This window comes from Dipodomys spectabilis, unplaced genomic scaffold (genome assembly GCF_019054845.1).
Source record: "Dipodomys spectabilis isolate Male_0828 unplaced genomic scaffold, ASM1905484v1 ptg000148l, whole genome shotgun sequence".
NCBI classification, from domain to species: domain Eukaryota; kingdom Metazoa; phylum Chordata; class Mammalia; order Rodentia; family Heteromyidae; genus Dipodomys; species Dipodomys spectabilis.
Genome location: NW_024870825.1, coordinates 1,164,797 through 1,177,545, shown reverse-complemented (window position 1 = coordinate 1,177,545; position 12,749 = coordinate 1,164,797). Strand labels below are relative to the sequence as shown.

The 12,749-nt window shown below is 45.2% G+C and overlaps 1 protein-coding gene across 1 annotated transcript in view; it reads right to left on the bottom strand.

Annotated features, from left to right (window-relative positions):
• Window positions 1–12,749, bottom strand: part of Spag17 (sperm associated antigen 17) — a 119,226-nt gene that overhangs the window by 39,066 nt on the left and 67,411 nt on the right. The window contains exons 19-23 of the mRNA XM_042692290.1: window positions 7,035–7,189; window positions 6,699–6,887; window positions 4,584–4,665; window positions 2,024–2,269; window positions 495–606 (exon numbers count right to left, since the gene is read on the bottom strand). Coding sequence (XP_042548224.1) covers window positions 495–606; window positions 2,024–2,269; window positions 4,584–4,665; window positions 6,699–6,887; window positions 7,035–7,189 — 784 coding nt within the window. The remainder of the gene's footprint in view (window positions 1–494; window positions 607–2,023; window positions 2,270–4,583; window positions 4,666–6,698; window positions 6,888–7,034; window positions 7,190–12,749) is intronic.

The following is a 12,749-nucleotide window of genomic DNA, read 5'->3' as shown; positions in this document are numbered from 1 at the left end:
CTGTTTTCTTTTACTTTTTAAAATCCAGCCTTTATTTTTCAGCTTTGAAGTATCCTCAAATTTGATGGGATTAGGATGAAATGACTGTATTTTCTATGAACCACCTGACATTTACATGCATTGCATGCATATACAAAAAAATTCATAATAAGAACAGTAGGCCCATAAACTCTGGGCTCCAGAAGCAAAAGCCAGGAAAAGTGCTAGAAACGCAGTGAATGCTTGGTTTCTGAGCTGAAGAGTATGTGTTGTCATTAGCAACCATCTCCTTGTATCCTATGTCATAGACGATGTACCGATATTTTAACAAGCAAAGTGAAGGCGTCAGTGTGCTCCTGACACACTCCCGGCTGCCTGTGCCTGCAGAGTCCCTTTCACCAGAAGGTCGAGTGTGACAGCGCGGAGGGCGCGTGAAGGACAGAGGACTGTCATCTGCCACACTCCACAACACCCTGATATCTCCAAGCCCCCAACCAGCCGCTTTCAAGATGTACCTTTTTCAAATGTCATCTTTTCTACTTCAATCTCCCCGCCGTCAGAAGGGTACAGGTAGTAGTTTACCCCTGAGATTTGAATGGGTGTATCTCCCATGTTGTAGCCTCGAAACTAGAAGACAAAGTATCATGTCTTGTGGATAAAATTACAATTGATAACAGCCAACCTTTCTTGGTTGGCCAATTAATTTCTGCTGAACAGTATTATTGTCCCTTTGAAGTTATCTGTCCCTCTGAAGCCAAGGTCCAAATTTGTCTTTGGGAATTATTTGTTTGTGGCGTGGTTTCATAATATAGCCCAGGCTGGCCTTGAATTCACCATCATCCTGCCTCAGCCTCGGGGGGGTGCTGGGATGGTATTGTCCTATAACAGGCAGAATTAACGAAGGCCTAAGAAGTTTTTTTAAACCAGTATTGGAATTTGAACTGAGAGCCTCAAGCTAGCTAGGCAGTTGCTGAGGGACTAGACCCAGGACATGAGCTCTAAGACTTTGCCCCTCTTTGCCCCCACCAAGCCCCAAAAGATCTGCGACTTTAAACTCTGTTGGAGTGAACGTCCTCATAATCTGGTCCAAGGGAGGTGACTGCACTATTAGAAGAAACCAACTTCTCATTCATTCATGCATTTTCTGTTTGTGGTGAAGTGATTTAAGGCTGGGTGTGGTGGTGTACACCTGTGATCCCAGCTGCTCAGCAAGTGGTGATCATGGGAGCATAGCTCTGGGCCAGCTTGGGAGAACTGCTAGCCAAAAATCCCACCTTAAAAACAGAATGGGGCTGGGCACTGGTGGCTCACACCTGTCACCCTAGCTACTCAGGAGGCTGAGATTGAGGATCAGGGTTCAAAGCCAGCCTGGGCAGGAAAGTCCATGAGACTCTCATCTCAAATGAACCACCAGAAAACTGGAAGTGGAGCTGGGGCTCCAGTGGTAGAGCACTCGCCTTGGGCAGAATTGCTGAAGGACAGCGCCCAGGCCCTGAGTTCATGTCCAAAACGAGCTTTACAACGTCGGTGCAGGGGGGGGGAAGGGGGGAGAAGGAGAAGGATTGGGATTGGGGGGGAGGGGGGAGGCTGGGAAGGGATGTGAAGGGTAAACCAAAGGAGGAGGCTGCAATGCTTGGTAAGAAATGTACGCATTATCCTGCCCATGTAATTGTAACCCCTCTGTACAGTATGTTCACAAATAAAATTAAATTAAATTAAAAAAAAAAGACCCTTGACTAACAAAAAGAGAGAGAGACTTTATGAGTCAGGAACCTGAGTGCCCTCGGGGAGATAACCAGATGACCTCAGATAATGCCATTATCCGAGACACAGCCAGCCTTAGTGCTACTTCCAACCTAGCTTCCAAACACTCAAGGCAAACCGAGCCTGGTCCTGTCGTGGCGACTGGCTGAAAAGAAGGCTCTGAATCAGAGAAGGTGGAGTACAGTCTTTTTTAGCTCTGGGATCCCAGAAGACACCCCCCATCCTCCCCTCCCCTAAACAATGAAAAATCACCCCAAGCAATGGAGAGACTGGACTCTACCTGGTAAACTATGTCAGGCTGGGGCTCCGGTGCCTGGGGGATCTCCTGAACCAGTTCCGCGATCTTCATCAGTTCCTCTTTATCTTTCTCTTTGGAAGACGTTTTCTTCTTCACAGGCTTGCTCGCTCCTTTCGCTCCTTTTTCCTTGCCTTTCTGCTTGTTCGCTTCCTTGCTCTTCTTTTCTGCCTTCTTTTCCTCCCTTATGCGCTCCTCTTCCGCGAGCCGCTCCTGCTCTTCCTTCCACGCCTGCAAAGTCAGTGCAAAATGGACTCAGGGTATTCTGCAGCAGCTTTAAACATGGATTTCATCAAAATGACTTTGGAGAGCACTGAGCGTCATTTATGTAAGTGGTTCTCTGATTCACTAACATACACAGCTTGACACCCTCAGCCGTATCTCGGGTTCTTCCTCTCATCCCACTTCTATGCAGGATATTCCCTCCCTTCTCTCCTGCCTTGCAGATTCTCTTAGCTTCAGATGCAATTTCCTTTGCTCAGGTTTTAGTGATCCTTACTTAGCAGCTTCTTTTTTTTTTTTTGTCAGTCATGGGACTTGAACTCGGGGCCTGGGCACTGTCCCTGAGCTCTTCAGCTCAAGACTAGCACTCTACCACTTGAGCCATAGTACCACTTCTGGTTTTCTGGTGGTTTATTGGAGGTAAGAGTCTCACAGACTTTCCTGCCTGGGCTGGCTTTGAACCATGATCCTCAGATCTTAGTCTCCTGAGTAGCTAGGATGCCAGGAGTGAGCCACCAGCGCCCTGCACCCTTAGCAGCTTCTTAAAGGCTCTCATCACTGATTTTCATATGACACCCATTATCAATGATGACTGAATGATGACTTATCAACAATATGGTAGACTACATACTTGGAGAAACAATCTGAGCAAAAATTTCAAAAATTGATTTCTAAAACCTTTTTTTTTCTTTAAAGAATCATTGTATCATGTGTCAGTAGCTCAGGCCCATCATCCAAGCTGCTGAGGAGGCTGAGATCTGAGGACCACAATTCAAAGTCAGACCCAGTGGAAAACTTTGTGAGACTCTTAGCTTTAATTAAACATCAAAAAACTGGGACAGGAGGTGTGGCTTAAGTAGTAGAGCACCAGCATGAGTAGGAAAAGTCACGAGTTCAGGACCTGGTACTGGCACATACACAAAAAGAATCAATTGGCTATGTGGAATTTGCAATAAAGATTAGAGTACTGTATGTTTTATTACTATTTATAAGTTACATCACTTATAAGTTACAAACACACTATCAGTAACAGGTGTGGTTCAGCTTATGCATGTGTATACATCTATGTACATTTTTGCTTTTTCTTGAGAATGGCTGCTGAACATGCCATCTGTGTGTTTTTAAAGCAGCTACAGGAAACAGACAAACTGTCTGTAAAAGAGGGTCAGATTAGAGAGCAGTCAACAGTCGCTGGGTTAGCCAGGGAAATGTGGGACAATGTCTTGACTGCTCTAAGAAAATAAAGGAGTCTACCAGGAGATTCATAAATGAAAAGCTATTTTTAATGACTAGGGGCAAAATAAAGCCATTTTTTTCAGACAACAAACAACTGATTTAAATCAAAAGTATGATATGATGATATAATAAGAAACAGATATTTGGTCTTCATTCCTGGATCTGTGCACAAAGCTCCTAAGTCCATTGGAATTTCATGAGTGATACCTGAGTGTCTTTTGTTCCAATGAGACAAAACTCTTGGCAAACTCCTAGATGAGATGGGATAGGAGGGAAGCTAGTCATTAGCAAGACCACAGCTTAGAACTTTCAGGCCCTTCCCTGCTTCCAGCTTTCAGGAAGGAGAGAAGAGCTAGATATCTATCATACCTGCACATGGGCACCGCCATCAACCCCCCCTAGCCCCTTCAGGGATGGCAAAAGTATCTCCACTTTAGAAGTGTGACTGACCTGAAGCCCCCAGGACACAACCTCCAAACCAAACCCAACCTAAACCATAAGCAAACAAATAAAAATGCTGAGTATTTTTGGGTATACCCCCCAAATTTAATATTATCTCTGACACTTAAGACAATCCAGCAATACGATTTTGAATTGTTAGGAAAGCATATTACTTTTGTAATTAAAATATTCAACTTAAAAATAAGCAAACAAAAACAAATGAGAGAGAGAGAAAGAATATAATAGCTATGATCAAGGTACAATGTGATGTGGTTATATAGACAATAAAGAAGACACAGATGGGCAGTGGTAGCTCATGCCTCCAATCCCAGCTACTCAGGAAGCCAAGATTTGAGGATCACGTTTCAAAGCCAGCTCAGGCAGGAAAGTCTATGAGACTCATCTCTAGTTAACCACCAAAAGCTGACAGTGGAGGTGTGGCTTAAATGGTAGAGCAACATCTTTGAGTTAAAAAGCTAAGGGAAAGAGCCCACGACCAGCCCACCACTTGGTGGACAGATAATCCTTTGATCCTCCTGTCATTGAATGCTAAAGATTTGGCCAAAAATGTCATTTGCTGTGAACTTTGCATTATGAGATAATGGATTTGTGAGTGGGGCCAGACATCTTTCACTGGGTCACCTACCTTGAGAGAGCCTTCTAACACAAAGGGCATCTCATCCTTTTCTTTATCTTGTTCTGATATGTCTGTTTTGCTGGATAGTTTGGTGACTATAGCCAGAGGAAACAAAAGTTCTTAGTCATTCAGCATTTCTCATAGATAACAGAAGAATCAAATTTCTTGGGTAGAGGGGATCTCAAAGGCTATCAAGTTCAACTCTCCATCCATCCATCCATCCATCCATCCATCCATCCATCCATCCATCCATCCGTCCATCCATCCATTTATTTCTGGCCTCTCCTGTTATCTCCACAGACATGACAGACCAATGGGTGATGGGTTCTCAGTCTCTGGGGACAATGTACCCTGTTGTTGGTGACTTGGTCTGTCACACCTTGCTTTTTCCTAATGCTGTCTCACGGTTAAACTTTGAGGACCACCCAGAACACAGTTAACGTGTCTCAAACTGAAGTCCTTCTCTTGCCATTGTAGTCACTTTATTTTGAAGTTGTGAACCTTCTCTGAGAGGACTTTGAATGCTATACAGAACAGCCCTAAACCGGAAATTACCTGTGTTTCCAGAAATTTCTAGATGATGAAGTTTTTGGTTTGCTCCTTAGTGTTGGGAAGGAAACACAGTCGCCGCTCTGCTAATAGGCCAGGATTGCCCCGGAGCTGTGAGTTGGAAGGCAGCCTTACCTTTAGTCCCTAGAGTCCCATACATTTTTTTTTTCTAGAAGAAGCTGAGACATTTTGGTGGAATCAGTATGTCAGCAATCTCGTTTAAGTTTTACTTTATAATTAGGCTATTTGCTAACTCCTCTTGTAATCGATAGAGATGGCAAAAAAATTGGAATCTACATAGCCATGCTTCTTTATGAGAAATCACTCTCAAATTTGGCTCTCATAAATATCGAATGTTATTAACTGAGAGTGCATTTCTTTTGCACAAAACTCAAGGAAAATTTTTTTTTATTTTCTAGCTGAACTGCCCAACTGTTTCAAATCTTTCGTTTTTCTAGTATACTTCTAAATATCTACTCAAACCCTTCCCATTCTCTTTTGCCTTTGCCGTATGGGTTCTAAGCCATGAAAACTAGTGAAAAAGAAAATGGAACTAAAGCTGTGGACTGATCTAAGATCCTATCAATCTCTGCCCGCTGTCTCCCTCCAAAAATGGCCTTTCCTTTAGCTCTACATCCCCTAGCAGGCCCACTTAGGAGGGTCTGGATTTAACAGAACTGTTGGAACCTGTCATTATTCGAATGGAAACCCACTAACTCAATTTTCTTTTTCTTTCTTTTTCGTGTGTGTGTGTGTGTGTGTGTGTGTGCGTGTGTGTGTGCGTGTGCATGTGTGTGTCTGTGTGTGTGTGTGTGCTGGTACTGGTATTTGAACTCGGGGATTGAGTTCCAGTTTGCTTTATCACTCAAGACTGGTACTCTACCACTTGGGCCACACTTCTTTCTACTTTCAGCTTTTTGCTGGTTAGAGATAAGAGTTCTCACAGACTTACTTTCCTGCCCAGGATGGCTTCAAATGTTGATACTTAGATCTCAGCCTCCTGAGTAGTGAGGACCAAAGGCATGACCACCAGTGTCTGCCCTCTCTTATATATTGTCAACACATCTTGAGTAGGAATCACATCAGTCCTACTGATAAAGACACTTGGTGTTTGAGAACACATCACATCATATCTGTGTACGGGTTGCACAGGAAGTGGAGCCGAAGCTGGAGAACATTTCACTGTCTCTCAGGAGTCATCTCAACATGAGTGGAGTGTAACTCTTCCATGTATTAGAGAAAACAAAGGATCATGGGAATTTTGTGGATAACTCCTTTCAATTTTGAAAAATTAAGTCTTAAGTGAATTAAAAGGTAGGTGAATGTATTTGGAGTTTATTCTAGGCATAAAGTGAATTGGTTAAAAAAAAGCAAACAAAAAATAATAATGGCGATGTGGCACAACTGAGTATAACTTTGACCCCTCAAAAATCTAAGCAAGAGAACAAGGCCCTGAGTTCAATCCCCAATATCGGGGCATGCACACACACACACACACACACACACACACACACACACACACACATGCACACACACACACACACACACACACAGAAAATGAGTTGAGTGGGTAATTTACTTTTAGATTTTTTGGGGGAAATTGTTTTGCTAGTAGAATTTCTGACAGTAGCCAACATTTTTAGTTCTTGCTCAGCAGCAGCTCTGGCCCTCTCGAGCTCCTCCGACATTCTACGCTCCTGATATTTAGCTTCTTCTTCTGTGACCCAATCTTGAATGGATTTTGCAACAAGTTCTAAATAACTCCTAGACAAGGCAAAACAGAGGAGGTGGAGAATGCATTCTCACTGAAGTCAATACATCAATGTTTGCATCCATTTGAATCATGTAAGCAACTAAGGAACAATGAACTCATTCAACTACTGAATTAACTGAATTCTCTAAATTCGTTACCTGAATCCAACATTAGAGTGAAGAGCAACATCCCAAAATTCACAATGCAAACGCTGGGTATTCATTGGATTATGGAAAACTAAAAGTAAGGAATTGTCTTGGGTATGGTAGTAAGAATCCACACAATGATACTGCTGGTGAGCTTCTTGGAGAACCTGAAAATTAAAGTTATTGCAGTTTATTATGACACTGCTGTATTATTATTTACAATGGCATCATTATTCATTATTTTTGCATTATAGGAGGAGATGGATCTCCTGTTGAGCTTATCTTGGTCCTCCTTATTTCCCTCTCCTGGTTTTCCCTCTTGTTAATATTGTTAGTCTGGTTTGTATTCCATGGGATTCATTCCTAACTGGTAGAAAAATGAGATCCTAAGAGAGAACATTTGGGGAACATTTCAGAAACTTTTACAGAAAAAACAAACAGCATCCAAGCAAAGAGACGTTTGCTAGAAGTGTTCTTCCTGAAGAATGGCCAATGATAACTAAGTCAAGCAGTGATCCAGCTTGTATTTTATCATGTGATGTCATTGAAAACTCCGGGTAAATAGGTGCTAGGGACTGAGTGGTACCCCTGCCTACTCTGAATTTGCATAGTGACCCTTTGACCCCTCATAGGATTTTTGCCCTGTGGCTGACTGGAGTCCTTCTGCTCTAGTAGGGTAGAAATGGCAAGTAGGTTAGTAGTTGTTCCAGTACACGTAGGGCTTGAGAGCCTGTGAGCTGGGCTGAGAGACTTCGAGGTGTGTAGACCCAAGTTCTAGAGCTGGAGGCTGTGGTTAGAGGCCAGTGCTTTAGGCCCTGGAGGTTGGGGCTTCTTGCTCTGGGCTTCGGTTTCCGGTGGCCCAGTGCTGGGAAGCCAGGGCAGTCCTCAGCATCTAGCCGCCCCAGCTGGTGCCACAGCTCCCCCGCCTTGGGTGACAGGGCTCTTCTTGGCCTTGGGGCTTGGCAGCACCCCAGAACTCTTCTAGCAGCTGGAGCTCACACCCTCCATCTTTGGCTCGGTATTCGCAGGGTCCTCTGCGTCTTTTCTTGTCTCTGCGCCCTGGCCACTCTCTGGAACCATTCAGCCATGTTCTTCCTGCCCTGCTGCTGCCCTGCCGGCTCCTTTTAGTGTTCCCGGCTCAGCCCTCTCTACTTGTGCAAGAGATCTGAAGTGGGCAAAGAATCTACTACTCTGGAGAAACTGTCCATTGGGCCCAATGTTGCAACACTTCAGGGCAGCACAGGAGAGTTTCTCCTGACTGACTTGGGGAGTAAGTGAGCTGCACAGTCTGGACCTAGCCAGTAAAGGGGTGGGAGAAGGGTGTTGTGCTCCTCACAGTGCAGCAGCCACTCAATGCAAATGAAGGATTATGTTTGCACCAGTCACAGGCCTTCTTCTCCATCACCAGGGGAAGTACTCCTTTTGTACTAGTCACTGTACAGCTATTCATGCAAATGAAGGATTATGTTTGCACCAGTCACAGGCCTTCTCCATCACCAGGGGAAGTGTTCCCCTTCTCTTGCAGCCTGGTAGAAATGGTTTCTAAGGCTCACCAAAGCTAATGATAGCAAAAAGACCAATGCAAGATGAGATGTTTGAAATAGTCATGGCTGGCACTGACCCTTCTCAGCCAGAACTGTGCTTAGCATGAAGCAGCTGAGATCAGAACTGTAGGCTCTCAAGAGGGTCATCTGAGCAACTGCCACAGGATAGCCCCACGGGAGTCCTCCACTCCATGTGGCCAGGCATAAGAGAAGGGCCAAACCAAGGGGAATGGCCTGACTGTGACAGTTCTGATGATTCACAGAAAGCATGACACACATCACAGGTATGTATGAGAGGAGCACAGAGAACCTCAACAAAAGCTGGTGATGAATAGGAAAGAGAAGCAGGGGCTGGGAATGTAGTTTAATGGTAGAGTGCTTGCCTAGCATGCATGAAGCCCTGGGTTCAATTCTTCAGTACCACATACACAGAAAAAACTGAAAGTGGCGCTGTGGCTCAAGTGGCAGAGTACTAGCCTTGAGCAAAAGAAGCTCAGGGACAGTGCCCAGGAGAGAGAAAGAGAGAGAGAGAGAGAGAGAGAGAGAGAGAGAGAGAGAGAGAGAGAGAGAGAGAAAGAAACAGACTCTGTGGGTGGGTGGGAACTAGCAGGAGGAGGCTGTGGGTGGGAGGGTGGTGAGGAAGATTGGATTCTGTCTAAACAGACTGTTCACACCTATGAAACAGAAGAAGAAAGCCTGGTGGGGAAGCTGTGTCTTAGTGGGAGTGAAATTGATGGGCCATGGAGAAATTCCCCTCTGCATATAACTGCTAACAAGCCAAAACAAACAAACAAACAAACAAACCGAGTGTTTGAAGACTCAAGGAAAGCTCAACCCATGTGTGGCAATCACTGTAGCATGTAACAGTACTCAGCACTCTAAAGAAGGTCGGCTTGTGTGTCTAACCTCGTCTGACCTGCAAGGGGAGATCAGGCCCTCAGGATCTGCGGCCACACCCCGCTGAGCGGGAGACCTTGCTCTCTCTATACCGCCTGAGAACTTGGGGGAAGGCTCCTTCTGTCAGCCAGGGAGCAGGCCCTCCCCAGTGCCCACCTGGGCTGGCTCCTCAAAGCTGCTCTCCAAGCTCTCCTCTTTCTCTACCAACACAGTAAATGTCTGTGGTTTCAGCTGTCCTGTGTGGCACACCCTGTCAGGGCAGCCTGAGGGGAAGGAGACAATGGCTGCGATTACTTTTCCCCACTCAGTGTCTTAGTGCTCTTGTGTTGCTTTGTAAACTGTGTCTGAAAGAGGACAAGGAACTCGCCTGGGAGTGTTCAGTTGTGGTGCTGGCACTCAGGCCAGTCTTTCTTCGCTACTGCGCTCACACTGCCCACCTTGGGCAGGGTACTCCCACCGACCACCAGATCGTGGTACCTCGTGGAGGGGGTGGGGCGGTGGTCCGTGCTGAGACACAGTGTGATCTGATTCCTCACAAACCTTCCTAGGACTGGCAGAGCAGGGGGAGCTGCTGATCCCAGTCCTTCTCCACACCCATTAGCCACAGGGAAGTGTTCGCTTGAAAAGGCAGTGGATAGCTGTAGCTTTTGTTGGGCCTGCGTTTTCCATATCAATCAGGGTAGGCAGAGTTCAGTTCTCTACGAAGCAATCACATCACTCTGGCTATCATTTCTGCACTGCTAGTGTGGCCAAAGCAATGTACCAACTTCCCCATCTAGGCCCCCCTTGGGGTGTTGTTATGACGTGGCACTGAAATTTTTACATCTGCTCCCTGAGAGCCAATAGGAGAAGCCTACGTGTAGCTTCCCTTCCTCTGAGACTATCAAGTCGGAACACATATGTGGCTGTGTATGAAGATCATATAGCCTTCCTCCTGTTGGACAGTAAGACCTCTGCAGCCTTCACCCATTAAGAAATACAGCACCAAGCTCTCCAATCTCAGGGCTAGTACTAAGGCTTGTACTCAGGGCCTCTGCTCCCAACTTGCCTTTTTTTGCTCAAGGATGGTGGTGTTCTGCCACTTAAACCAAACCTCCATTTCCAGTTTTTTGCTGGTTAGTGGGAGAAACGAGTCTCATCGATCTGTCTGCCTGGGCTGGCTTTGAACCTTGATCCTTGGAGCTCAGCCTCCTGAAGTTTAGGGTTACAGGTGTGTACAGGGTCGTATACAAATATACACAAATTGTTCAAGTATGAGATATGTAGGGGAGGATTCCAATGGTAAAACTTGTTTGAAAAAGGAGTTATAGTTTAACAGAATAAATAGGCTGCAGCTGAAACCAGTGTGACTGGGAGGGGGAGGCAAGGGGAGGTGGGGAGAGCAGATGAACAGAGAGAGGAAAGGTGGACAACAACAGTCATAACATTCAATGTACATTGACTATTATGTGAAATGGAACCAGGTAACTCGACAGGATGGGTTGTAGGGAAGTGGGGGCGGAAGGGGAGAAAGATGGAAGTGGTGACATTAATCAGGATGTACTGTACTCATAAACAGGCATGCTGAGTTGAAACCCCTTTGCACAACTACTTAAAGATAATAAAAAGTCAAAATTAAAAATGTTTACACAGTATCTTGTCCCCTCTATTAATTATCCTCTTCCCCTTCTTCTGCATTAATATCCTGGGTTTTACAAGTTACTTAGTGAACTATCTCAAACAGAACAAGTACCTGCTCAAGGCCAGGCCCTGGGCTCTGGGCAGTAAAAATTAACAAGGTAGATCAATTTCTCCAGCTAAATCTAGTTCAAAGTTTTAGAGAGCATTCTGGGATTCAGATGAATTTGACTGAAGATCTGAACTGTGGAGGGTCTGGCTGGAGTACGGTGAGCATGGCATAGGCTGACATTCAAGAGAATGCTGCAGGCCAGGAGGGTGGTGGATGGGATCAGGGAACACTGCAAGATAAACTCAGTCACTGCAGCAGGTCCTGCAAGTCCCCTTGGCCGTCCCAACAGGCACTGTCTGTCCTCCATTCCAGCAGAGGCAGGATGGTTACAGTCTATACAAGGTGACCTAAGGAGGGGAGGCCAGACGCCATGGAGGACAAGAACATTCCAGAAAAAAAAAAGGACCTGTAAATGTTGGAAGTCAGTGCCCATCTCATAGGAATATAAGGTGAGCCACAAAGTTGAGCCACGTGGGTAATTCTCAATTTTGTAGTTACCCCACTCGGAAAAAAGTCTGTGAGGCTCTTTTTCTCCAGTTAATGAGAGAAAAGCTGGAAGTGGAGCTGTGGCTCACGTGGTGCCAGCCCTCAGTGAAAACAGCAGAGCAAGAGCACAAAGCCCCGAGCTCAAGGTCCAGTACTGGCACATACAATAGAGTCCTAGCATTTTACAATATAACTAGTGTGAAAACTACTGCTGAGTTGCAACAGGTTTTTAATACCCAATCGTGAAATCGGTTGTGCATATTACTTATACTCGCCCGTGTGTACACACGCTGCCCTGTGACCCGGGGCTGCGGCATTGCAAGATGTGGGTGTAGAAAGCACAGGAGGCTCGCTTCCTTCTCTTACCACTCACCTCCCCAAACCCTGATGAACATGCTCATTCGTAGTTTTTAGGCAGATTAGATCTTTGTTGTCCCTGCAAAATCTTAATGCTCCAGGAGAACAGACCTAATATTCCAATAGTGAAGGGTCTACTAAAGGAAACATTCAATCAAATTATCGGCAACAAAGCTCAGCTTACTCACCCCCCCCAACACCACCTAGCACTTTCTAAGATGATACCCTTCCCCACAGCACTCCCTAGCATAGTTTTAATATTCCATTATTTATATGAACGAGGAAGAACATATTAGATATCTTTTGAACCTGAAAAATAGAAGCCGAAAACACTAATACACTCCTCTTTCCCTCCTCCCCCCCACAATATAAAGACAGAAGAAAAGGAATTTGGGGAAAAACTGGGGACACTTCAAGGAGAAAATAACTTCAAAGGGCTTTATACTTGCATGGATATTATATCCAAAAGGTTAAAATTGTCCAATAAAAGGTCACTTGGAATTATAAATACACTTAAAATTCTGCTGACAGACATAGAGGGATCAGTATAAGGACTAGATTGAAACTGTCAATATTTCCAGGGCAAAAAGACTAAGAAGTGGAAACTGGGAGAAAAAAGAAAAGAGATCAGGGGCTAGGAAGGTGGTTCAGTGATAGAGCGCTTGCCTTGCATGCCTGAGGCCCTGGGTTCGATTCCCCAGCACCACATAAGCA